At 39.1% G+C, this 27485-nt stretch overlaps 3 protein-coding genes across 6 annotated transcripts in view; 2 read left to right on the forward strand and 1 right to left on the reverse strand.

Annotated features, from left to right (window-relative positions):
* nrg2b (neuregulin 2b) overlaps positions 1–14439 on the forward strand; it is a 59036-nt gene extending 44597 nt beyond the window's left edge. The window contains exons 4-11 of one of the 2 annotated variants that reach the window (XM_026918298.3): positions 118–238; positions 4707–4765; positions 5997–6020; positions 7608–7710; positions 8569–8698; positions 9514–9647; positions 10665–10880; positions 11342–14439. In XM_026918298.3, coding sequence (XP_026774099.1) covers positions 118–238; positions 4707–4765; positions 5997–6020; positions 7608–7710; positions 8569–8698; positions 9514–9647; positions 10665–10880; positions 11342–11981 — 1427 coding nt within the window. In that variant the 3' untranslated portion in view covers positions 11982–14439. The remainder of the gene's footprint in view (positions 1–117; positions 239–4706; positions 4766–5996; positions 6021–7607; positions 7711–8568; positions 8699–9513; positions 9648–10664; positions 10881–11341) is intronic. The other variant, XM_026918299.3, reaches the window with a different exon arrangement.
* A 1552-nt stretch (positions 14440–15991) lies between these two features.
* On the forward strand, positions 15992–21408 carry si:dkey-160o24.3 (N-acetyllactosaminide beta-1,3-N-acetylglucosaminyltransferase 2). 3 transcript variants are annotated; one of them, XM_034305986.2, is made up of 2 exons: positions 15992–16431; positions 19011–21408. In XM_034305986.2, the coding sequence occupies exons 1-2, from the start codon at positions 16318–16320 to the stop codon at positions 20373–20375; spliced, it is 1479 nt and encodes a 492-aa protein (XP_034161877.2). In that variant the 5' UTR covers positions 15992–16317; the 3' UTR covers positions 20376–21408. The 3 variants fall into 3 exon arrangements, with proteins under 3 accessions (XP_034161877.2, XP_026774101.3, XP_026774102.3); XM_026918300.3 differs by having other exon boundaries at positions 16000–16377; XM_026918301.3 differs by having other exon boundaries at positions 16002–16397.
* On the reverse strand, positions 21402–27311 carry eif1ad (eukaryotic translation initiation factor 1A domain containing). Its single transcript, XM_026918187.3, has 5 exons — positions 27155–27311; positions 25467–25581; positions 22397–22505; positions 22181–22289; positions 21402–22036 (listed from the first exon to the last, which is right to left on the reverse strand). The coding sequence occupies exons 2-5, from the start codon at positions 25551–25553 to the stop codon at positions 21784–21786; spliced, it is 558 nt and encodes a 185-aa protein (XP_026773988.1). The 5' UTR covers positions 25554–25581; positions 27155–27311; the 3' UTR covers positions 21402–21783.
* Between the last annotated feature and the right edge of the window lie 174 nt (positions 27312–27485).

Raw genomic sequence — 27485 nt, forward strand, 5'->3', positions numbered from 1 at the left:
GCTTTTGGGCTTGTGGTGACTCACTCCTTCATCTTCATTACTCAGTGAGAGCAGTACCATCCTGTTTCACAACTGATTACCACACATGCTGATAATTATATATGTGTTTCTCCACAGTAACTACCACGCTGTCTCCGGGCTCCAGCCATGCCAGAAAGTGCAATGAGACGGAAAAGGCATACTGTGTCAATGGTGGTGACTGTTATTTCATACACGGTATAAACCAGCTGTCCTGCAAGTAAGTCACACCCACCCTAAAGCGCCAGATTCTACTCAATCAGCCTCCTTATATTGGCGTCATATGTTTTTATAGCTTCTATAATTGTTAATTTGTTGTTAAAATAAGTAGTTTTTACTTAGACTACCTGTCAAAAGTTTGAGGGTAACTTGCCTTTTTCAATTTTTTTAGTGATGTTGAGTTTCAGTGATGCCAAACACAAAGCTGTACAAGAGACCAGCTTTTTTTGAGAAAGGAGTCAGTGCTGTGCGTAATAGAATGGCCTGTCCAGTCTCCCGACCTTAACCCAATCAATCTGCTCTGGGACGAGTCAGATTAAACAGTTTGAGAATGGTGTCCAGGCAGCTTCACAAACCTCTGAGAAGTCCTGTAGGAGGCACAGCAGAGTATCTCAAAAGAATGCCTAGAAACAAACACTGACTGGTCTTATGAAGGAAAGGAGGTGTTTGATGATCATATAATATAAAGTCGCAGTTTTTTGAAAGAATACGTGTAATAATTATATATAATAATAATATATTATAATAATAATTATAATTTCAAGGACACTTTAAAAAAAACAGGATTTGCAAAAGTGCCAGGCAATGGACAAGGTTAGTTTCAGGCTTCAGTTTACATTGTTCAGGTACTGAAATTATCTGCACACCTTTGAGGTGTGCTTATTCTGTTTTCAAACAGCACAGTTCACTGTGCTTGCAAGATGATTCCTTATAACTGGCTCAATTATGTGGCATTTAATGCTTTGGAAGTTGAAAAAAATTTGAAAGCTCTGAGCTCGCAGATTGTTTCTTAAAATGGCAAAGCCTATGAAAGTTAGCGTTTGTTGTACCAAAGCCTCTAAAATGTTGACACGCCCAACAGTTTTATCTCATTACCATTTTCATTCTGTTAATAGAAAAGACTTGCTACATGCTACCTAGCTAAATTGTAAGCAATATAATATTCCAAGTCATTTAGGTTCAGAGTATATTTTTCCCAGTTGTCTTGCAACAGTGTTCTCATGATTATAGCAACTTCACCAGTTGTGTGTACGCCTTCCAGTGTTGAAAGCCGTTTGAACACACCCAAAGTTTAAACAGAGTCAGTTGTAGAAAGGTAACGGCCATTTGCCCTGTAATTGGCAGAGGCTCTAAAGATTACAGGCTGCTTCTTTATTTGTTTTTAGTTGCTGACACATATATTTATAATAAACCTAGTTACAAGGTATTTAATATATTATCGCAAACCAAAAGAGAAATTGGTCATTTATTTAAAAAAAAAAAAAAATCTGTCCCTAGATTTTGACAGGTAGTGTAGTTAATCAAAAGATTTGATCTAATTTTACAACTCGCATAATGATCAGGTATCCTTTGATTATTGCTTTCTAATATAACTCACTTACTTTGTATGAGTCAAAGATTCCCAACACTTCTTTTGTTGTATTTGAGTGTTTTTCTCCTCCTCTCTCTCTTTGGTGATTCACTGTTGCACAGATCAGTCAACTCGAGTGTTATGTGTGATGACATTTGGTTATTCTGTTTGGACATGAAACCAGTGATGATTTGATTCCATGAGTAACGTGTCATTATTTCAAGTAAATTTCCTTCATATTTTCACAGCCTCAAGGAATACAAGCAACCGTTTTCAGGATATTTTATTATTCTATTTTATTTTACGTTATTATTTTATGACCCTCTCATTCATGTCTGGGTGCCCTGGGAGTTCACCAAAAAATACCATGAAGTTTCATGATGCTTAAAATAGACACTTTTTCCTCTCCTCATAGCGTTCAGGGTCTGCTAGGAACACTGACAATATCTGTGTTCTCAGAGAGGCGCTTAAGACACTTCAGACACACACTGCTGAGTTCAATAGAGCCCAGTGCTGCATTTCAGGCCTCAAGAGGGAGATAGAATAGAAGACACTCTGAAATCAGCTACCCCATCTGGACGAGAGAAAAGAAGGGAAGAAAACAGACGAATGGTCTGCAATGTTCTCTGCTACCCCCTATTTCTTCCAGTCACCCCTGCCGGGAAGTGAGCTGAAGGTGATACAGCGCTCTGCCTTTAGTGGCCATGTCGGAGCAGACGGCTCAGATTTACGATGCATCCTCTCTTATTGTGGTCTGTGATTAAGTGCAGGGTCTCTGTGGGAAAGCCCCGCATTAACTCTACTGTAGAATCAATATTCCTTATTCACTGCATAGGCAGTTAGACTGGTCAGGGCTCTTAGGCTTAATGAATGTATTTAAGAAGAGCAATATTCTGATTTGATATATATGCTTCATGGCTTGGAGAATGGTTTGCATAGGCTTGCATAGGTGCCTATTCTCTAGATGACCTTTATTCTTTTTGTGCAATGCAGTGGTAATTCTGAGAGGGTCACCCTAAAAGTTTACCTTTGAAAATGTGTGCATGTGAATAACCAACCACAAGCACTATCATCCATGTGCGTATGTGCGTCAGCAACGCCGGAGCCAAATTAAATGCAGCAGTCCCATTGACCTCTGCAGTAAATTCTGAAGAATGAAAGAATGGGGGGGAATTCTGTGCTTTTAGAAACTCACAGTACATAAATTGTAGAAGCTCCCAAAAAGCAGAGGCTTTTTGGCATCATTGCACAGCTTTTAGGGAATTTATTTTCCTCTAAAACATATTCTGACATCTTTATCATATTAAAGTTATACTGGCTTCTGGCTTAAATGCAGACTGCATAATTGGAAGTTTATGAGGAAGGCTAAGTCTAGTATATTGGTGAACCATGTTACATCAGTGTGACCCTTTCCTCAGATTGCATTCCTTTTTAAAACAAAAAAACACACCATATTTTCTGACACCTCTGCAGTTTAGACCATCAATACTGCCGAAAATGCGCTGAGCAAGATTCTTTAAAATCTGTTGGATCTATTGGATCTTATTGGACCAAACCACTGTTAAGAGGACATTAAATGGTTTTAAAAACCTATATATATATATATATATATATATATATATATATATATATATATAGAGAGAGAGAGAGAGAGAGAGAGAGAGAGAGAGAGAGAGAAAGATAGATAGATAGATAGATAGATAATTTTTTTTTCCAGATGGGTAAGACCTCTTGGATGCCTGATTTGAATTATATAGTTTGGGCACTAAATTCAATTTAAAATGGAGAGTATCTGAGTCTTTTGTTAAAAACTGATTTGGATAGTGCTATGTATGTGCTTGTGATCCTAAACCTCTTAAAAGCTGATAACTGAACAATAGTAATCTGGTAACTGAAAACTTTTAGCTACAAGACCAGCATTCTAAGATAGCTAGTCAAATTAGCTAATATTAATAATGAAGACAATTGTGGTAGTTATGGAATATTTTAAGCGGTTTGGCTACTGTTAAAATGGCAGTGCAAATTAATATTCAGATATGTGAATATGGCAATGCAAATTCATATTCAGATATGTTAATATGGCAATGCAAATTAATATTCAGATATGTGAATATGGCAATGCAAATTCATATTCAGTTATTCAGAAATTTTTGACAGTTGCAAACTAGCTTACTAGTAGATAACTAGCTGGCTAGTGATTTGCTCAAGCACAAATGAATGAAAAAATTCATTTGAGAAGTAAAATTTACATAAATTAAGAGCATGAATAAAATAAACTTTTCATGGCCTCTCCACAGTGCAGTAAAACACAGTACATTTGAAGAGTAGCAACAAGCAATGTCAGTAAAACCAATAAGTGATCTTAGTGTTCTGATACCTCAGAACTGATACTTTTGGTGAAGCAGTGTTTCTTCTTTGGACTCCGAGACAGCCCGAGGTTAAGACAAGCAGTTGTATTTCCCAAATGTAGCCTCAGCACAGCATAAACAGGCAAGTGAGGGAAAGGGGCTGGGCTTAGATGGAAAGAGGACATGGTGTGTGTATAAATATTCATGGATCTTGGCATTTTTTTATGAGCTTATATGTGTAGAAATGTTCTGAGTTTATTTTTGATGGATTAAATCACGTGTTCTGGGGTAATTTAAGAAGGAAAGAAAGTAATGCTGTGATAAACTTGCACACTTGAAGCTGGGCCAGACTGAAACTGCAGCATGGAACAGTCTAGAAGCTCATGAGATTTCTGAATGGTCAAACAAGGACAATCTGAGCCACTACTGTGACACCTGCCCTTCTGAAAATGTGTTTATTGACATGGACTAAAATGAGTCTTCCCACTCCCAGACTCCCTCCACAGGTCTTTCTTTAAATCCCACAGTGATCTTCACATCATCAAGCAGAACTACTTTGCCTGCGGGCTGTGCTCTTGTTGTTCTAATTTGGTGTTTCTCTGCTCCCTTTCTCACTCTCTCTCTTTCTCTACTCCCTTTCTCCTCTCCTCTCCCCCTGCCCGTTATGTGTCTGGTCCTCTCCCCTGCCTCCTCTATTCTCCTTTCCTCTCCTCCTCCCTTCCTCTTGTTCCCTCCTTCTCCCTTTTGTGGGTTTGTTTTCCCTCCATCAGGTGTCCAAATGACTATAATGGTGATCGCTGTCAAACCTCCGTTATGGCCAGTTTCTACAGTATGTCCATTTCTTCTTCCTGTCTGTCTGTCTGTCTGTCTGTCTGTCTGTCTGTGTGCCTGTCTGTCCGACTGTCTGCTTACAAGCTGCATGCTGCGTATGAGGTGAATGCACGATGACTTTGTGTTTCTCCGTGTCTTTTCACTCCTTACTGTGTCTCCATTCTGTTGTTTTGTTGATTTGACTCATCAGGTACATCTAAAATGCAGATGAGATGAGATGAGAACTGAAGCCAAGTGAGAGGTTTACTTTTTTCATTTATTAAAATTTATTGTGAAAGATCCTTAAACTGTAGCACAGTAGGAGAGAGAGCCAAATGACACATTTGTACCATGCTTTATACGGCAGCATTTTCTCTTTTCGCGTCACATTTGGAAGACTTCATTTTGTTAATCAGAAGGAATTTGTCTGGAGTTGATTGATATAGCACAAATATTTTTCGTTATTAAGTGATACAGAGAAAAACGAGTGACATGAGATTTTGAGAATCTATATGAAAGCTAATCTTATTAACATGGGAATGGTGTAATGTGTTGTGTGTTATGAGGCCAAAGGCATGATGCATGACCTCTAACCTTTAACAACCAGCATATCTGATTTATAACACTCACTGGTTAAACCCGTCCATAGCTAATCAAAAGAATATTGCATGCTATCATGCTATTTGAAACCTCCACATTGGAAATAAGAGTGCTAGTCAAGTTGAGTAGCATTTTGAGTATAGTAAGTAAATGCTGTAAATAAACATACCCATTTTATTGTTTACCTATAAATGAATTGAAGCCATATTCTCCATGTCTTCACTCATCTGTACTCAACTATGTCTTTTTGTGTTAGACAGTAGCAGTTCTTTTCTTTCCTTTTTTTTAAAAAAAAAAATATCTGATTTCATTTATATTTTATTCTATTTTCTTATACGTTTACTAAAACTCCAGGAATTTAGTAAATATAACCGTAATTTTTGTGCCTGTCTGTGTGTCTGCATGCATCTGTGCACTTAAATATTATAATAATTTGTTTTTTTATGGGGAAAATGGAGTTGGCCACAGTATGTCTGCATTGTCTGTCTGTTACTGGAACTTACACCCCTTCACGTCAGTGTCTTGAAGCAAACAGAAACATAATACTTTAGCATTTTTGACCCATCGATCTGAACAAGTGGACATCTTTATCTGAAACCTGTTTTTTCTTTTTTTTCTTTCTTTACATTGTCAACTTTCTGCATTGGCAGAGCATCTTGGAATTGAAATTATGGGTATGGAACTATTATTTGTTTGACTCTTAGTTTTAAGGCGTATATAAGGTCACATCAGTCTCCTTTCTCTGTGCCATATCAAAATACCTGCAACGATCCATTGAAGTACTGATGAAGACAACGTCATTTTAAGCACAGTAAATTGTATTATGCAAATACATATAAAGTACTGTAGTATGTCCATTTATGCAGATTTATAGTAAGAGCTTAAGTAAAATACAGATTTTTTTTAAATCTATTGTTAACATAAAGTACACATCTGATAGTGAAAACATCATCTCTACTCTTACCACTGTCTGCTACAAGACTTGGAATTATCCACAAAAATTTGACAGATTAATGTAGCCAAAAGTAGAAGGTTTTTATTATGGGCCATTAATAACATGAAGTAGACTAACAACTAAATAAATGACAAATGAGTATGATAGATATTTAGATATTAACAAGCTTCCTGAGTAGTATTAACTTTTATTTCTCTGTATTATTCGCTTCCTGTAACAAGCATGCAATGCGATATCAGATGAAGTTTCAACATTTGACCTGGGCACCGCGTCCCCCCACATCATCTCTTCTCCTTTTTTCACACTCACCCCCCCCTCACTTCCCTGCTGTTGGTCACTTCCTTCTTCTCAGAGCTCTTGTCCTCTCTCTTGTTCTCCCTCTCCATGTTCTGTGTGTTCTCCTTTGTCATTGTGGTCATCGCCAGCCCTCTGGGGCCTCAGGTTTAACGCCAGAACAAAAAAAAAAAAATGTCTTCGCTGCACCTTTGTAGAGGGTCTTCATAAAGCCACTTTTTGCTTAGGAATGTCAGATGCTAGAAATTGCACTTCGGGGTCATATAGAGGACATAACTATCTGACCATATAGAATATATTAAGACTTAAACTAGGTTTACCTGCATTAGTCAGTTTGATACAGCACAACACAGTTTTATGAACAACCCTCTCCCTGTGCATTATTTAAAAAATGCTGTTTGTGTGTTTTAACCCTACTTTACAGGCATGTACTGTGAAAAAAAATTAAAGCTTACACTGCTTTATCTTCCATTTATCTTTCACTAATGATGTCTGTAGCCCAATGTATTATTGGGACTGCAGGAGAGGCAGAGTCCTCCGTTTATGAACACTTCCCAGAGAAATTGCAATGTTATTGTTTTCTAAGTTTGGCAGATTTACTGCCATTACACAGGGATCTGAGAACTTTTAGACTGCTTTAGCATAATCGGCTCTGAAAATGCAAGAACCTGCCATAGAGTTTTAAAATGGTATTTTCTAATAGCATGGTTATAAGATCACCCTGAGGTCCCAATGAGTTCATAGAGCTGTTTGTCATCGATCAGTGTCTATTTGCTGTACTATTTGATCGTTAAGTCACAAGGCATACTGCTTGATAAATCAGTTCTTGTATATTCCAAAAGTATAAATTGTTCAATTATTATTTATTCTGAAGAAATCATATACAGAGTAATCAGTTTAGGGTAATCGGATCAAACTAAAGGGTTCTATGGCATGTCTGCCACTGATTCAGAGTGTGTGTGTGTGTTTGTGTGTGTATCTGTGTGTGTGTTTGTTTTTCTCACTTATTCAGAGGCAGAAGAACTGTATCAAAAGCGGGTACTGACAATAACTGGCATTTGCGTGGCTCTGCTGGTGGTTGGCATCGTGTGTGTCGTTGCATACTGCAAAACCAAGTAAGTCCAGAGAAAAAAGCTCTGCACTCACAAAAGTGGTGCTCCTACTTCTGGAAAACTGAACTCGGTATAACTTTTGTACTTGATTGTCTGGATATTGACTAAGCTTAGTCTTAATTTCAAAGTAGTTTTGTTAACTAAGGCACACAGAGGTGGACTATCTGTAAAACATGATCTGTGATATTCCACTATATGGAGCCAACTAAAATGTAATGTTGGAAAGATTTTGGATTGTGAAAAATTCCGCAGACCTTATGGCCACAGCAATTTTATGAATATAATCCTGTTATCATATTTATTGGAGCTATTAGAGCTTTTTATTCCTGATCTTTTCACCCACAGAACTAAAAGCACTTACATTGTGCTAAAATGTAGATACAAACATATTAACAGCAATTTTCCTCATTTTAGAAAAAAATCACAGATTTAAGTTGACATTTTTTATATTTATTTTTAAATTATTGAGTTTTAAATTATACTACAACAGCTTTAGCGGTAGTTAGATAGTAGATAGTGTTGTCTACCACTGTAACATCATTTAAAAAATAACAATAACATGGCTTTTTGTCAAGGACCTCATTTTGATAACCTCAACTGTAAGACTCTCTATGAGCATCTTAAAGTATGAAACTTTACTGAAGCCTCTGCAAAAGTTGCATTCAGTAAATATTAATGAACATAAATGGAAAGAATATGACAAATCACATATTCTTCTACTTGTCTGCTCTGACAATGTAGCCCTCTTTAGATCTTTTTTGTGATACTGGTTTATGGATGAAGAAATGCTCCAAAACAATGTTCTGAAAAAAAAAAATGCTGAGTTTTATGTGTGAAACAGCAGGAATAATATCTCTGCAGGAAACAGAGGAAGAAGATGCAAAGCCATCTGCACCAGAACATGTGTGTAGAACACCCCAATCGTATGCTGGCCAATGGACCCAACCACCCAGGGCCTGGTCCTGGTCCAGAGGAGATCCCTATGGTCGATGTGAGTGTGAATCATTCCATCAAATCTTTAAATTGGATGCAAATTGTTCCACTTAATCTCATGTATATCATCACATACTACAAAACCTCAGGCAACTTACGTTACCTTGCAAAAGTGCACTATAGTCATATTTTCCTAAAACCACTTTACTTAAGGTGCAGCATTGATGGTACTTTGGTGGTCTACATGTTGATTAATCATAATCATGTTAAAACTCAAAACTCATTTAAGATGATTGCAGATACTGCATTGAATGAATGTGTGTCATCCTCCACATAAGAGACAGCCACAAATATAAAGTCACAAACCTTCAAGCAAAATAGAATATTCAGGCAGGTAATAATGTATGGCTTGGTTTCCGTTTTATCCATCAGGATTTGATTGACCTTGAAAAGTGGGTGTTCAAAAAAATAACATGGAGTTTTCACATAACAAAAGCAAAAAAAAAAAATCAGAAGATTTTTGTCTTATAAGATTCTGAAAAATGTGTACAGTTTGGCCAGGGATATTATAATGATAATTATAAATTATAAATATTATAATGATTGTAATTAGTGTCTCACACTAATCAGATTCAACCTTCCAATCTTTCCTCTATTGTCCCAGTCCTTCTTTTCTTTTATCACTACCACCTGAGTTTGCTTTGTCCTTCTGTTATAGATAAAATAAGGAATTTGACTCCTAGTTATGTGTGTATATGTGAATTTTTTATAGTCATACACAGTGCGTATGTTCTTTATGAAGCTATAGCACCTAAAACTCTTATGTAAAAAAAAAACAACCCATATATCATCTTACATCTGTCTGTGTTGCAGTATATCTCTAAGAATGCCCCAGCCACCGAGCGAGTGATACGACATGGAACAGAGACATCAGGCAACTTCTCGGGCAGCCGGATGTCCTCACGGTCCCACCACTCCTCTACTGCCACCCACGCTTCCAGTCACCGGTATAGACCCTGCCTATCAAACTGTAGCTATCTATCTCCCTATTTATCCATTCTGCAGGTACCTCATACACACCTCATACATATATCCACCCACATCACAACTTCACCATCTGTCTCCTCACCATCTTTTCTCTATCTACAGGAAGCTCATAAAGTCCACTGCTAAGAAGCTTTTCCATCAATTATGAAAACTAAAACAACTGCGTAAAACTATTTCTCAAACAAGGTTGAATTATTTTTACATGAATATATGTGAAGATGGTGAGCATAGATAACTGCATCAGTAACAGGTGTTTAATTATGTCATTAAGAGAAATCAGCACTCAAGGAAATACTACAGTGTTTCACAGCTCATCTCTATTCAATGCCTTTGTTGCATCTGTATGAGTACCACAGACACAGAATAATTCCAACACGTTTCCCTGAACTGAGAAAACAACAGAAACACCATTTCCTAAAAACTCACTTATAACAGACGTCTGTTACATTTTGTCTGTAAATGTATAAGGCTTTAGAATAAAGCAGACATAAGCTAAAGTCATACCAAAATATTTATGTCACTTTTATATAACCAATTTTCAAAAAAATTAATTCTGATTAAATATACCTTCTCCACGGTTTTGTGATATTTATGCATAATCAGAGTCACACAGCTATATAATACATAGCCACAAATTCCTCTATCTGAAAAAGTAGTCCTATACTTGAAATGAAAACTTATACAGATTTGGAGATTCGGTTAAAAAGAACTGCTGGAGTATTTATTTAATACTGGCATTATTACGAGCATACATTTTGCCATTTGAATGAAATGTATGGCATTGCGACAGATTTAGAGATTAGCTAAACTGTTTACAAACAGGATATCTAGATAAATTACAATTTCTCTTAAAACTAAACAATTACTTTGGGGTTCTACTGTATCTTCCCTTTTATCTTTGCTTTCACAAACTCACACACATATCTCTAAGCCTTCTCTTGAATTACCCCAATATTAAAATATCCTGAATCCCACAGGCATGAGGAGAGGACATGGAGTATGGAGAGGTCAGACAGCATGAACTTGGACTGCCACTCGGGGGCACTCTCGTCCTCAGTGGGCACCAGTAAATGCAGCAGTCCAGCATGTATGGCTCGGCATGCGGCGCACTGTGGCTATTCTGAGCCTGCACGGAGCCCCCTGCAGTACGGAGACTCATTCGACTCTCTGCGGGACTCACCTCACAGCGACAGGTGATGGAGAGGGGAGGTGTGAACATGTAGAGTATGTAGAACATAGGAATGGGGTCATGAAGTCATGATAACATTAATGGTACTACTTTACAGACTTAAAAATGTTGCTTTTCCTGATTGAAATTTTTTCCCATAAGTCTCAAGTCATATATAAGGTTTAACTCAAGTACTACATCACTTGTATATGAGTAAATCTATAGAGAGATGTGGCCATCTAAAAAGAAATATACCCTTCCTATTCCTTCCTTTCCATTCTCTTCCCTTCTTTTATCTTCTCTTCACTTCCCTTCCATTTCTTTTCCTGTCCTTTCCATTCCCCTCCTTTCCTTTCCTCTCCCTTCTTTTCCCTTTGCTTTACTTCCCTTCTGTTTGCTTCCCTCTCCTCTCCTCTCCTCTCTTCTCCTCTCTTCTCCTCTCATCTCCTATCCCCTCTTCTCCTTTTCTCTCCTCTTCCTTCCCAGGTATGTGTCAGCGCTCACCACGCCGGCCCGTCTGTCTCCAGTGGACTTCCACTCCTCCTCACTGCCCCAGCAGGTGCCTACCTTCCAGATCACGACACCCAATGCCAGCCATGCACTGTCTCTACCACCGGCTGTAGGTTCTTACTCGCCCGGCGATGATCAGCCACTCCTACGCCGGCCACGTCGTGCACGTAACCCGTACCACAGTGAGGGGACTGGCTCTCTCCCGTCCAGCCCATACCGCTTCGCGGATGATGAGGACTACGAGACAACACAGGAGTACATGTCATCCCGTGAGCGGCCCAAAAAGAGTGGCAGCGGGCGCCGCTGGCACAGGAGGTCACGCCTCAATGGACACGTTTCCCAGCGTGCCAAGGGGCCAAGGGACTACAGCTCGCAGAGTTGCCTGTCGGACAGCGAGTGGGAGGAGGAGGAGGAGGAGCTGGGGGAGCTGGGGCATGGCGAGAGCACACCTTTCCTCAGCATGCAGAACATGAGCATGAACAACGAGCCGGCCACTATCTACCGGCCCAACGACATGCGGACGTACAGCAGTACAGCGCGCAGCACGTCACGCTCAAACACACACACAAACAAACTGTCACAGTCACGGTCCAAACCGGACAATGCACCCCTTTAAACAAAGAGCAGTGACGAGGACAGTGAAACAACATATCTAGGAGAGAGAGAGAGAAAAAAAATGATATATGCTATAGACCTGCACCTATAAGAAATATTTTTTATTTTATATAACAGACAGATATTCTAAACAAAGGAAATATTTATTTTCATTTCAGCAAAAATTGTCTACTAGCTAGCAGCAAAGACTTTTTTATAGGGGGGAAACTATTTATATGTAATTTCTGTTCTTTGGTTTACAGCATTACGAAGAAGAATCACGTGCCAATTTTTTCACAACTTAGAAATAGAATAATATTGTGGTGCCTTTTGCTGTATGCCGATGAGGGAGGTTCCGTTGAGTTTTTTGTAGCCTTTCTTAAAATGGACTCCTGGGTTTTATATAGACATGTTTTTTTTTCTTGTTTTCTTTTTGGTTTGTTTGTTCAGGATCTCCCCATTTGAACTGTGATCTAATTCTGACATCATGCAATATGGGAATCACTTTTATGTAAGATGTTTGTTTACATGAGTAGGGGTTCACATACTGGTCATTTTTCCCAAGGCATATATACAATCACCATGGACATGCTGTTTGCTGTTTGAGACAGGAAATGGTGTGTTTGTGTAGACATTGTAATGCTTTCTTTTTTCCCCCCACTGGTTATCATATGTTATTTGCAGGTCTGCAGGTGTTCATAGGGCATTGTACCAGGTCATGGTACCTGCCCCGGTGTTCAGGGTTTTCAAAATGGCAGTGTGTGTGTACGTCCAATGAATGTGTTTACTCTACTGTATGTAAGAGAGGGGGACTGTGTATGTATTTGTGTGTGTGTGTTTGAGTGTTGTGCTCTCTGTGTGTGCATGTGAATGCTAGGCTGAGTCAGCCTGTATCTGTTCGGTTTTGTCTGTGTGCACCTGCGTGTTGTGTGCTGGAGTGTAACAGGCACTAGTCTAAAGGTTTGGGTGTGTGTTTGTGTGTTTGTGTCTAAGTGTGATCTCTCTGATGGGTTTTGTCATAGGGGAGCTCTGACACTCTGTTTCCATTATGTTGGCTTTAAAAGAACCGAGAAAGACACACTGGTGACTTTGCCACTACCCGGTGGCGAGATGAGCTCATTGCACTGTACCCTTCCTTCCATGTGTAGTGTTTGGCAGTGGTGCCGCCTGCAGATGAACCAATCCAGCCTGATTCTAGCCTACATGGATCAACATATCCCATTAGCTCACACGCCCCTGTTCCTATGCCAGCAGCTTAAAGCCGCTATGTGTCTCAGGACTTCCCATCCAAAAACCACATGTTCCATAAGCACTTCTCACTCTCAGACCTGATCCGAAACTCTGAGAATGATATCACTGGCTATTTTTGCTCATTTGTGAAACCTGTAGAAAGTCTGTGATGACCTGACATTTTAAAGTGCTTTTTCTGCTGCCCCCTCTCTCATTGGTTGTGTTTGTATGCAAGCTGGGGACTTGCTGTTAGCAATGCAGGTTTGGGCGTGCTACTTTAAGCGAACGGATTGTGAAATGACCTCTTTTTTTAGTTTCTCACTCACCCAAAACCTCAAAAACACTCCATCCAGCAAACTTACACACCCAAAATTCCCTATGCACACACAAACACACCCACTTACACACCTGTATCCATGTAACATACACTGTGTCGTCACATCCAAATACACTCCCACACATTCATCCAAAGCTTCTCCTGACTCACGGATTTTCTTCCTTCCTTCCTTTCTCTCTCTCTTCTCTTGTTCTGTTCTTCCTCTGTCTGCCTGTCGAGGCTTCCCTTTTTCTGCATGTCCTAGTGGTTCTGGTAGATGGGTGCATGGTAAACGCAGCAACTGAGTTGTCTTCACGCGGTGAAAGTGTACTTTTCATTTTGACATCCAGCAATAAATCCCCTTTTTTTCATGCCCATTCTTGACTTGGAATATGCTAGAAATTTTTGCAAGTTTTCTCAGAAAATAGTAATTGTACAAAAATCAAACCACTTGTTCATATGGAAAAAAAATAAATCTTTATTCCTACCATTTTAAAAAAAAAAACTAATTTGTCATATTTATGTAATGTGTATTCGCTTTTCATGAATTGAAGTGTCCATTCATTTAGATTGATTCAGCGTTGCTAATTATTTTTCCTACAAGACATTACTCATTTTCAGGGAAATCTCTCAGAATTCTTTGCGCAAGCATTACAAGAAAGGTAGGTACTCTGCTATTCTGAATTGCTGCCAAAAGACACATTGCTTTAGAGAAACAAACTGGCATATGGTTGTTGACACGTGACACCTGGTATTTTATGACCCAAAGTTTATTTTCATTATTGGAACAGCTCTTATGTTTTAATGACAGAGCACAACAGGAAGGAAATGAATGCAGCATGACCTGTACAAGGGATCTATTGATTTTTTTTTTTTTAATAAAAAAATCTCTCACCTATACACATCTAAATAGTATTGTTTCTACAATGATGTGAAAGATATAAAAATCAGATAGTTAAAAATTGGACTTTTATTGATCATATAGATTTTACCTTGAAGGTTCCAAACTGAAACAAAACTTTAACTCACCTGAAAAGACATTATTTATTTTCCAGTGAAGTCTCTTAATTTCTTTTGCAAGCATTACAAGAAGTAGGTACTTCACTATACTGAATTGCTGCCAAAAGACACATTGCTTTAGAGAAATAAACTGATACATGTAGTTGACTTTTATTTATTGCATAGATTAAGATAAGATTTTTTAAACAGTTGGTCATAGGAATTCTTACTTAGCACTAAGATATAAAAAAGATAACCAATAACAATATAATTCAACACAATTGTACCGATACTAAAACAATTTCAGCTAAATATTTTCAGATTTGACAAGACTGCATGCAAGCTTATTATCTGCCAAAAGCACATCCATCTATCCTCTGCACTGCTTATCCTATAGAGGGTTGTGGGGAGCCTGGAGCCTATCCCACAGGACATGGGGCACAAGACCAGGGACACCCTGGATGGGGTGCCAACCCATTGCAGGGCACAATCAAACACACATTACAGACAGTTTAGAGATGCCAATCAGCCTACAGCCTACATGTCTTTAGACTGAGGGAGGAAACTGGAGTACCTGGAGAAAACCCACGAAGCGTGGAGCGAACATGCATACTCCACACACACGCACGCCCAAACGCAGGGTGGGGGCAGGCATTGAACCCCCACCCGATGATGTGTGAGGCAAATACACGAACCACTAAGCCACCATGTCCCCCTACCAAAAGTGCATAAATAATGAAAATATTACTTGTACCAAAAAAATAAAGGTACTTATTCACAGAGGGAAAAAATTATATGTATGTAGGGTATAATCAACTTTATGCACGAAAAGTCCTCACATCATGTCAAGATTTGTAGTCTCATTAATAATCAATACTAAAGTTAATATCCATCCACCCATTCTCTGTACCGCTTATCCTACACAAGCTCACAGGGAGCCTGGAGCCTATCCCAGGAGACTCGGGGCACAAGGCAAGGGACACCCTGGACGGGGTGCCAGCCCATCGCAGGGCACAATCACACACACATACACACACACACCCATTCACACACTACGGACAATTTGGAAATGCCAGTCCGCCTACAACAGATGTCTTTGGACTGGGGGAGAAAACCAGAGGAAACCCCCGAAGCATGGGGAGAACATGCAAGCTCCTCACACACAGGGTGGAGGTGGGATTCGAACCCCCAACTCTGAAGGTGCGAGGCCATTGTGACCCCCACTATGTTAATATGTAGGTCTAAAACTACTTTAATGAGGCCAGTGAGTTTTTTTCTACTGAATTGAGGGCAGCGTCTGAACAATTAAAGAACAATTGACCAGTTCATGATAGGAAAAAAATAATCATTTGAATAGTAAGGACGTTGCTAAAGTTACTCAAAGCTTGTGTAATCACTGGTAGTTTATAACTGGATGGAGATTCTGTGATTGGAAACTCTTATAGCCTGCATGTTCAATTATCCAATCTAGCTAGACCTTAAAAAAATTGTCAGTGTCTATACTCTCTAAAAAACACACATAACACCACGTTTTTATATTTTACTGGTCTTCAGTGAATCGTGGCCTAATGTCTGGCAGTCCTGCAACTGCAGTTTCGTGCTTTTCCGGTTTTTACTGATCAGGAATTAGTGCCACGCGCATTTCTCACAGAAGGATGTGCAAGCGGTAGCGTCACGCGCTCCGGACAACGCGAGCTGATTGTTTGTATTATCTCAAAGAGCGTATAAAATTACTTCACTATTTATTTATGTTCATTATTTTTATTTATATCCTCTTCGAAAGACAGTAACCTCTTTTTTTTAATTTAATTTAATGACGACACTGGCAAGGAGTTTGTATACTAGACGACGAGAGGACCTCGGACTGTTTCAGGTGAGGCGCTTCAAAACGCGGTATGTACCTGCTTACCTACTGTTCAGCGTTCAGGTACTGTATTAGCTATTTTACTTAGAAAAATGAAAGGAATGACAAAAAAATATTGGAAAAAATAAACTAAGAAAAAGTTAACAAGGTTTTATTTTTACCTTTTTACTGCCTCTCACGTTTCTGTGTTCATATTACCGGGTCCATTACTGCAGTGGTTCTCAAACGTTTTGGAGACGGGGATCTCTTTAAGTGTAACATACACTGATTCAGTAAACATGACAAAAACAAATCTGGTTTTTACCCAAGAAAAAAAAACTTGTTGCGTGAAAAAAGCATATTACGTAAATGTTACGTAAAAGCTACATACTAGATTAATTCATGTAAATATGAGGCTAAAAGCCAAAGTGTGTATTTTACATAATTTACTGGGTTTTGTAGGCAAATACTCACAAAACTAGAAAACAAGAAGTAATGTTTTCTGAAGTGATGTTGAACCAGTGGCATACTAAAGTGGGGGCGTGGTTTTTCAACTCGATTTGCATAAGATTTCACGTATGCATATATATTCAAGTATGAACTTTAAACTGATTTAATTTTGAGCGTTATGGATTGTTTTCAATATTTCAATGTTTTGTGTCAGCTTTAAGGCCTAAGGCTGTTGTATTATGAAATGTTTTGAAAGAGAAAGAGTTTCGGTAAAGTTTGTTTGTTTTTTTTTTCCCCCACCCTCTTCGTGTTTCTCAGGCAGATTTATGGTGTGCGCGCGTACACCACCTGCTTAATTGATTAGCTAGGGTTTTGCTAGTTAAGGTTTTGTGGAAGTTGCTGTGAATGTATTTACTCGTTGGCGTGTAGTTTCTAGTTGGACTCATTAAAGGTGTTAGAAACCGTGAAGTCGTATTGATAGTGTTTAGGTGACGTGCACGTAGTGGTATAAAGTGGTTATTTAGTTAATTTAACTCAAATTTGAGTAAAATGTACTTGTAAAACAAGAAAATTGTGTTTAATTTACGTAATTTTTTAGGAGAATAATTCTTGGTCCCATGTAAACCTTAATTAAAATATGCTTAGTTAAATTTACAAAGAATTGTTGTATGGAAATTGTTACCACACTTTTCTTGAGTAAATTTCACTACAATTATTTCAAATGTAAATTTCAAGGACCCCCTCAGCAAAAAACATTATTTTACAAACATCCAACCTTTCAAATATCGGGCTCATTTTTCAGATGTATAGAGCAATATTCTGGTTATTTATTGGGCCAACAGAGTTATTTTATTCTTGCACTTTCTACTGACCAGACACAGTAGGTTCAATCTGAGATAGTTATAGACCTACTTGTTTTTGAGTTATTGAGGTTTGGATTAAACCTATTTGATTCAAGTAATCAGTCAGATAGGCTAATAACTATAGCAACTCAATAATATATACACACATGTACACCTGCTCATTCATGCAATTATCCAATCAGCATGAAATCATGCTGATCCAGGACAAGAGATTCAGTTAATGTTTATATTCAAACATCAGAACTGGGATAACATGTGCTGATCTGTCACCTGTGACTGCCCCACACAACAGTCTCTAGAGTTTACATAGAATTATTGGAGGGAAAAAAAAAAAATCCAGTAAGCGACAGTTCTGCAGGCATAAATGCCTTATTGATGACAGTGGGTAGGAAGGCTACGGTAACTCAAATAACCACTCTTTACAACCACAATGAGCCGAAAAGTGTCTCAGAATGCACAACACATCAAACCTTGAAGCAGATGGGCTACAACAGCAGAAGACCACATCGGGTTCCACTCCTGTCAGCCAAGAATCTGAGTCTACAGTGGGCACAGGATCACCGAAACAGGGCAGCTGAAGATTGGAAAAACATTGCCTGGTCTTTTTCCATTAGAGACTGTTGTGCATGAAAATCCCAGGAGATCAGCAGTTTCTGGAATACTCAAACCCGCCCGTTTGGCACCATCAGCCATTCCAGTCACTGAGATCACAAATTTTCCCCATTCTGATGTTTGGTGTGAGCATTAACTGAGTCACTTGACCTATATGTCCATGATCTTATGCATTGCACTACTGCCACATAATTGTTTGATTGGATAATTGCATGAATGAGCAGGTCTACCTATTATGGTAACTGTTGAGTGTATAATAACCTCGATAATGGTGGATTGTATTTCCACTATTGTAACAAAATGAACAGGAGTCACAGACTCCTTGGCTATGCTTCACATGTCCCTGGGGGTCCCCAGTCCCCATTTTGAGAACCACGGCATTATCTTCCTGTAGATAGCTATGTCTGTGTTGTCTCCTCATAATATTACAGTGTGCTAGAGGTAAATCTGTTTTCTGATTCACATAAACATAATCTAATGTTTAATTTGCCCATAAATATCTCTATGACTACCTTTAACCCAGTGTTTCTAAATATGGGTACCCCAGGTGAACCACATTTTGTTGTCTCCCAGCTCCCAATCAAAAACACAATAACTAGTATCACTGTGTTGGGGCTGGGAGTGGGCGAAACTGTGAAGCATCTGGGTTCCTCCAGGACTGGGCTGGGAAACAATGACTTATCCTTTACATTGAAAAGGAAAAGTTTGTAATTACTTCTTTCTTTCATGTTGCTCAAGGCAATGGCCAGTTGTCTGTGGAGATATCGCTGCCGGATCCTGCTCTGCATATGTACACCATGTATACTACTTGGATGCCTTTTCATCTACATAACATTGGCTTTATGTTTAGCCATGGCACACACCTACCCATCTGATGGACAAATTATCAGCTCTAAACTGCCAAATGGACTCTTTGTAGCCACAGGGACCACTAAAGCCAACATGCTGGCCTCCTACCCAATTCAGCCCTTTTGGAGACAGGGCCTGAACAATGCGGCATTTTGGAACCTGATCCAGCATGTCATGGACCGCCAGCATAACCCCATCCTTCAGGCCTCAGGAAACATCTCCCATAAACATAACATCACATCACTGAACCAAACTGGATGCTTTCCAAGCTATGAAGGGATGCGGAGAATGTCAGATTATTTCACTCAGCCACTTCAGATACAGAAGTTTATCATTTCTATGCACTGTAGAGTCTACCCACTACTCATTGACCAGCCAGGATTGTGTGCCAAAACAGAAGAGGCTCCAATGTTGCTGCTGGCCATTAAGTCACTGGTGCCTAACTTCAGGAACCGCCAAGCCATCAGGATGACATGGGGGTATTCAGGCCTGCTGAAGGGGCAGGTGGGGAAAGGAGGACTAGTGCGCAGGGTTTTTCTCTTGGGCAAGATTGATGAAGAACTGAGCGAAAGTATTAAAAAAGAGAGTGAAATGTATGATGACATTATACTGTGGGACTTCATGGACACTTTCTTTAACCTGACACTGAAGGACGTACTGTTCTGGGACTGGTATTCCAAGCGCTGCCAGAATGCCCGCTTTGTGTTAAAGGGTGATGATGATGTCTTTGTGAGGACACCTGCTCTCCTGGACTACTTGGAGAACCAGGAAAAGCTTCACTTAAAAAGACATGGGCACGCCAAGAAAATGGAGGATTTTGTTGTTGGGGACATTATCACCTCTGCATTCCCTCTGCGCTTGGAAACCAATAAGTATTACATCCCTGAAAGTTTCTATAAGGGCATGTACCCAACATATCCAGGTGGAGGAGGGGTAGTCTACTCTGGTGCTCTGGTGCCCAGGCTTCTCCAGGTGTCCAGGAGAGTTCATCTGTTCCCTATTGATGACGTTTATCTGGGGATGTGCCTTCAAAGGCTGGGAGTCATCCCCATCAACCACCCAGCCTTTCTCACTTTTGACTTTAATGCTGAAGAAGCGAAGGAGCCCTGTGCTCACCACACCATCCTGCTGGTCCACAAACGCAGTCCCGAAGAAATGTTAAAACTATGGACAGAGACCTTAAGACCAAATGAAGAATGTAGAAACACAACCCTTAGAATTGAAGAAAAACAGGAAGAGATACTTTTAGAATGAACCTGCTTGTGTCAAACAAAACAGGAGTGACTTGACTGACCTGGGAAGTGACCACTGACTACTGTCAAAAGCCTGCGAAGACATTTCTCTCCTAACGACATTCGTAAGTGCTGTGAAATAGACTGCAAACACAGCTCACTACCAGAACTAAGTATTAATGATTCTGCATTCCATCCATCCACAACCTGGACGGGGTGCCAACCCAACGCAGGGCATAATCGCACACGCCCATTCACACGCTACAGACAAGATGCCAATCAGCCTACAAAACGTCTTTGGACTAGGGGAGGAAACCGGAGTACCTGAGGAAACCCCTGAAGCACGGGGAGAACATGCAAACTCCACGGACACAGGGCGGAGACAGGACTCTAACCCCATACCCTGGAGGTGCGTGGCTAACCATTAAACCACCGTGCCCCCCTGATTCTGTATTGTGAACCTGAATAACAAGAACCTTCAAATCTGTAACTCTGAACCTTAACATAGTTTCTTAAAATTTTATGTATACACTGGTGTAACGTACACTCAAACATTTCTAAGTATTCATAAAGTATAAAGATTACTCTTTCATCTGTAATTGATGGCTTAGTCAGTGACACCAAAAGGCAATGCTATGTAGAGACAGAGCCTAAGGACTGCTAGTGTTTACGACATGTTAGAAAGGGGAAACTTTATCTGACGAAGACAGTATTTAATTTGGTCATAGCCACCCCCTCTGTGTGAATATTTATAAATATTTGACTGAATGCATTTTTGTATACTTAGAAAAACAGGTTAGCTTATTTAAATTGACATAATAGAGTTCTAATAATCAGAATTATTCCTGTGGTCCCAATGTATGTATAAAAACTCTAGACTATAAGCTAAGTATGTATTTTTTTTTTTTTTAATAGAGTTTCATTAAAAAATAAATGTGATGATTATTTGACTCTTCTGGAAGCTTGCTTTCAAAGCCAGGAAATTTTCCCTGAAACAAATACTTGAAGCAAATCTAAATCAGATTTTCATGCGAAAGGGCAACACAGGTTTACAAAATAAGAAAAGTTTATTGCCATATGTACACATATTATGATACAAAAAATCTTTCTGTCAACTCACCAGATCATCTTGAAATACACAATCCTATCTGCATAGAGAAGGAATTCTTTATATGTTGTTTTTTTTTTTCCTAACATGTGGATTAACCCTGGTCCTGGTCTAAATTTCAAAATCAACTGATGATCCACCACTGACATTTTTTTTAAATCTGCATATGAATTCTGATATTTAACACAACATTAATTAATTAATGTAGGTGTATAGATACTAATGACTGTTCAAAAATAAGTGAAAGAACTAAATTCTTGTAACTTTTATAAAGGTCATCACAGGATGAGATGTGCAGAATTCACTAAAAATTGTCTGCTCCTTAGTCATCTTTGTCCTCCTCTTCTTCATTGTCCTCCTCTTCATCCGAGTCTTCATCTTCATCCGAGTCTTCCTCACTCTCGCTGTACTGCACAGTGGCTCGGTTTGTGTTTACAAAAAGGTCCTGTTCATCCTCAGAGTCACTGTTGTCACACTCGTCCTCTTCCTGATCTTCCTCTTTGCTTTTAGTATCGTCTTTCTTTGCTTCTTCCTGCATCTGCTCTCTTACTCTATCCACCTCGAATCCTTTAGGCCTGTATGAAAATTCCCTATTCAGTAGATTGCTAAAACATTTCAGGGCAAATACTGTATATATAAACTCCAAGAAGAATAATGTTAATTCTATAATCCCTTAAAAGAATAAATGTATATATTTGTATATAGAAATATTATCTCACCAGATGCCAAGTTTCCTCAAATAGTTAATATGGTCCCTGTACAGAATGAAGTTGATCTCTCCTTTCACCTTGTCACCTTCCTCAATAGGATCTACGATCACAAAATCACCTGCCAAAAAAAAAAAAAAAACAAAACAGTGGTGAAAAAGTCTGACAGTATTCCAAATCAAGAAAACAAGTATAATAGAAACCATAAAAAGCCAGGTTTAAGCACACCTCTTTTGATCCAGATGTTCTTGCGGAACTTTGTGGGCATGCTAAGCAGAAATCTCTCGCCACTCTCAGTCACAGCCTCATGGAGGTTATTGCCATTGCTTCCCATAATCTGGAAGATACAGAAGCATTCACTAGTTCAGGATAACACACAGCTTTATAGCACTCCTGATATTATACGCCATTCTGCATTTACATTTATTCATTTAGCAGACAAGTGACGTAGTATAAAATTCAAGCATCCAGCTTTAATGGAGCTGACAACAATATAAGTGCAGCATTATATATAAATATACCACAGTGCTGCTGAATTTTCTAACTTGACAAAAGGTGTTGATTAATTTCCCAAAACAGCAGCTCTGACAATAGTGGTGAATGTAATTTAAATAACAGATTTATATTAATGTGCTCATTCTAATATGTTGTCATGTCTGTAGTAACAGAAAACTCAATAATCTAAACCTAATAATAAACTAATAAAAATGTTTAAGCATTGATGTGGTGAAGCTTTGTGTAAGGAGACATTTATTAAACATATTATGGAAGGATTCTCCAGTGTTAGTAGTTGTAACTGTCAAAGGTAAAGCTGTTCCTTTAAGTTTTCCGCCATGTGGATGTCTATGGACTTCTCGGCAACAAGCTGCATTTTTATTTCATTAACTTCAAGAGAACGCGAAGGAACAACTGTTTATAGCTGCTATAATGCAAGTGGTAACATTAACTAACTTATTTCACTGACATTCCACAACATTAAATGTAACAAAAACTGTTAAAAGTATGACATGTTGTTTTTAATAAACAAATAATTATAATCATTGGAAAATTGCTGTAGTATAAGACGAATAAAACTGTTATGATGTTCGAAGAATATAATCAACTTGGGCCCTCCACTTCGCACTGATTATTTTCCTAAACAGCATGCCCCAATGTGTTTTATTCCTTATATAATGTATATATACACATTACATATTATACAGATTCATACTGAGTGTGATTGGAGTCCCTGCAGGACTAGTGGTTAGGCCATGGGAGGGAACCAACCCCAGCCACTGGGAGTGTACTCTCAGTGCCGGTCGCAAGCCCAGATAAAATGTGAGGGTTTTGTCAGGAAGGGCATCCGGCGTAAAACCTCTGCCAAATCAAACATGCAGACCAATGATCCGCTGTGGTGACCCCTAATGGGATCATCCAAAAGAACAACAACAACAAAAACGACAAATTATACTGATTCATACTGAGTGTGATTGGGGTCCCTAGAGGACTAGTGGTTCGATAGAGGGCTCCTGGAGGATCCCGGGTTCAATTCCCGGCCAGGGAACCAACCCCAGCCACTGTGCGGAAAGACCATTTTATGAAGCTTTATAACTAGTAGTCATTTCAATTGCTAAACTGAAACGGCAGCCCATGTAACATTGACAGAGAGGGCTGATATGGTCAAACTCATCTCATGGAACCCAGCAAAAAAAAGTTTTTACTTTCATGCAGATGAGAGCAGGTGGTTAGTTATAAAGCTTGCAGGACAAAGAAAGGCCACATTCATTAATGTGGGAGTGCCTTGTATGATGCAGGTTGCTTGTGCTGTGCTGCATGACATGTTTATTCATCTTAAGATACGATTATTTTATTGTCATTGCACAGGCAATAATATTTAGTAATACAGTATACAGTGCAAAAGGTATACAAGTGTAAGATTTTGTGAAAAATGTGGATATGAGGTAGAGCAAAGCAGAGTGTGAGGATGTCTGTAGTACTGTATTTACAGTATTTACAGTATACAGTATTTTGTGCATACTGCATGTATGTACGAGGATGTGTCAGTACAAAATAACAGCATATCAGAGGGTGCAGTTTGTGCAAGATGATGGATTAGTGCAAGATGCTACATCAATGTCAAGTGTGCAAATGTCACATAAAGTATACAAAGAGAACGGGACCAGGATATCAGGTCAGCCAAGTCCTATTGCAATGGATGTTTAGCAGGCTTGCCGTTTTTCAGCAGCAGGTTGTGTATTGTTTCGGGTGGTGGGGAGTGGGTTTGGTGTGACAGGGGACCAGGTGGACCAGATAAGCCAGCAACTGCTGTGGGGAAGAAGCTCTTTCTTAGTATTTTTGTGCGTGTGTGGATGGACCTGTAACATTTTGCCAATGGCAATGGGGCGAACAGGCAGTTTTCAGGGTGGGATGAGTCTGATGATACTGAAAGCTTTCCTAAAGCAGCAGCTGGTGTCAATTTCTTTGGGTTCAGGAGTTTCACTCTGATGATAGGCTGGGCTCTTGACTACCTGTTCCAGTTCTCTCTGGTCAGCAGTAGTGTAGCTAGCAAGATAGACATATAGTGAACTGGTAGAAATTGACCAGGAGTTGCTTTGGTAGGCTGACTGTTTTCAGCTTCCTTTTTGAGCCTTCTTCACAATGTGGGCTGTGTTTAGCAACCAGCAGAAGTCCTGTCACAGACTCTGATCCAGAAATCTGAATCTGGCAACTCTCTCCACCTCTACAATGTTTATATAGCAGGCAAGGTGTTCCATCCTTCAAGTTTAAATTTTCTAATTTGTTTCTAAATTTCATATTTTGGGAAACAGAACCAACTAATTTCATTATAAATAATGCACTTAAATAATTAAAAATAATAACTACAGGATTGGGAGGGATTGGTCACATTTCTTTCGGGAGCGAGTGGGAGTGGTATTAAAAAACACTCCTGCAAACACCTGGCCCAAGTTAATAGTTACACAAAGCTAGGAATGTAAAGCTTCTCACAATCTACTGTTTAATGTTCTTAACACACTCTTCAAACATAAAATTAAACTGCCATATTAAACTCATCCGGCTTGGTAGATACATATTTATATGTGTCATCCGTATAATAATGGAAAACCATGTTTACACAGACTTTAATTGCACTAAGTGGCAGCATATATATATATATATATATATATATATATATTTAAATATATATATATTTAAATATATTTATATAAATAAGGAAAACTGCAGTGGGTCTAGAACAGAGCCAAAGTATGATTTCTATTGTTAACACCATGCAGGTATAAATGAATTGCACAGAACTCACCCTCATAATCTGCTGTTTCTCATTAGGTGTGATGTAGTCCCCCAGAACTTCCTTAACAACATGCTTGCGCTTGGTTGCCTTGGACATCACTGATGATCTCTGAAATCCTCCTTATCTGTAAGAATAGTATGGATTAGACAAAAATCTAGTATCTTCCAGCAAATATATGAACCAAACTGAATAACCCAGCTCCAATGATGCCCCTAATGCACATTCTCAGTGGCCACTTTATCATATCTAGCTACAATCAGTGGGCATTTAATCACATAAACCTACCATAAAGGTGCATTTTGCTAGTATACAACCTTGTTACAGCCTACAGCCTCTACTCCATCCGTCAATGAAAAGAGCCCACCATAGGACCACCTGACCAAATGTTACTTGCATCGCAGACCATTTTCAGCCCATTACTTTATAGGTACATGATAGTAGGTGCAGCACTCGTAGAAGTACATCGGGTGGACATCTTAATGTCACTGCTGGGATGAGAAACAGTCCACAAACCATAGATATTCAGGCAGACACTGATTAAGCGGTCGGAGCAAATAGCCTCAAATAGCTTCAACTAAAATTTATGAAAGTTCAGATATGTAAAATTCCTTTCTTACAAAAAATCCAGATAAGCAACTAACATAACTGAATGGCAAATACAGTTACTTTTTAATGCTTAACCATAGTGATTAGTTTGTCTATACTGTCTGCAAAGTCAGTAAAAATTGGGTATAAACTGAGCAAATGTGTCGATCCAAATATTTTAAGCAAAATTCACAAAACCATGATACACTGGCTGAAGAAAATGTGTACAGCGTAACACCCTGTATATTATACAATTTGAAGTTTTTATGTTTTGTAGTGGCAGTTTCGGTTACCACTTGTGACAAGTGCCAGAGACTCTGAACAGATGAGACGTGTTTTGAATTTGATGTGTGGACAATAAAAAGAGCGTAAATAAATCTGTGAAAACTCATTTTTCCGACCTAATGTCTCTAGCCATGTAGCTAGTCTCTGGTCTGATGCCTTCAGCTAAATAATTAACATAAATACATGTGACTGGATAAACCAAATTCAACAGAACTGAATTCAAATCCCAGCACTACCAAGGTACCACTGTAGTTTCAGTACTTTGTGAAATAAAAAGGGAATAGTGTTTAAAACACAGCCAGTAAATGCTCAGTGGTTAAGGCATTGGGTTCTGCCTTATGCCTTATGGTAGGTCATGAGTTCAAACCCAAGCTTCTACTGATGGGCAAAGCCCCTAACCCTCATCTTTGGATAAAACCGTCAGCCAAATGAGGTACATGTAAACAAGTGTTTAAAACTGCCAGTAATGTTGCTGCACCTGATACACTTCTACCATCACCACACACTAACGTGTCACTGCTGTACTCAGGATGTACCTTCATCCAAATACTGTGGTCCCTTTGTGACAGATAGAGGGTCAGACATTGTGAGAAAGTGCCCATGGCAACAGTCTTTAATTGTGCGCCTGTATGGTGGGTTTACTTGATATTAAATAGCATGCGACGGTTATTAGATCACTGCAGTTTAATCTGTCGTGCACAGGACAGTAATCGAGTTTGCTAGAAAGCCTAGCTGCTTTGCTAGCCGGCTAGCTACTACTAGCCTAAAACAGCAACATTTCACACTCAATAACGTCGTAAAAGTGGCGATTTGTGAAAGCTACATACCTAGAAAATCTTCATAAAAACCTGAGCTTATTCTGGCTGTTGCTGTTTGGTACATCGAAATAAAATTCCACACGCTGTAAAACTGCTGAACGCGTCAGGCACATGTGGAACCCACTTCCTGTTGCTTCCGCTTGTAACACGTGCGGCATTGTGGGTAATGTAGTCATACTGTCATATTCTAAACAAAACATAAAACAGTAGTGGAGGAGAAGTTGTGTGCACAGGTTTTTAGGCATTTGTTGGCGCTACCAGATTATTAATCAGTTAATTAACTCATTCATTCATTCATTCATTTATCTTCAGTAACTGCACGCTTATTCGCACCATGGGG

This window comes from Pangasianodon hypophthalmus, chromosome 7 (genome assembly GCF_027358585.1).
Source record: "Pangasianodon hypophthalmus isolate fPanHyp1 chromosome 7, fPanHyp1.pri, whole genome shotgun sequence".
NCBI lineage: Eukaryota > Metazoa > Chordata > Actinopteri > Siluriformes > Pangasiidae > Pangasianodon > Pangasianodon hypophthalmus.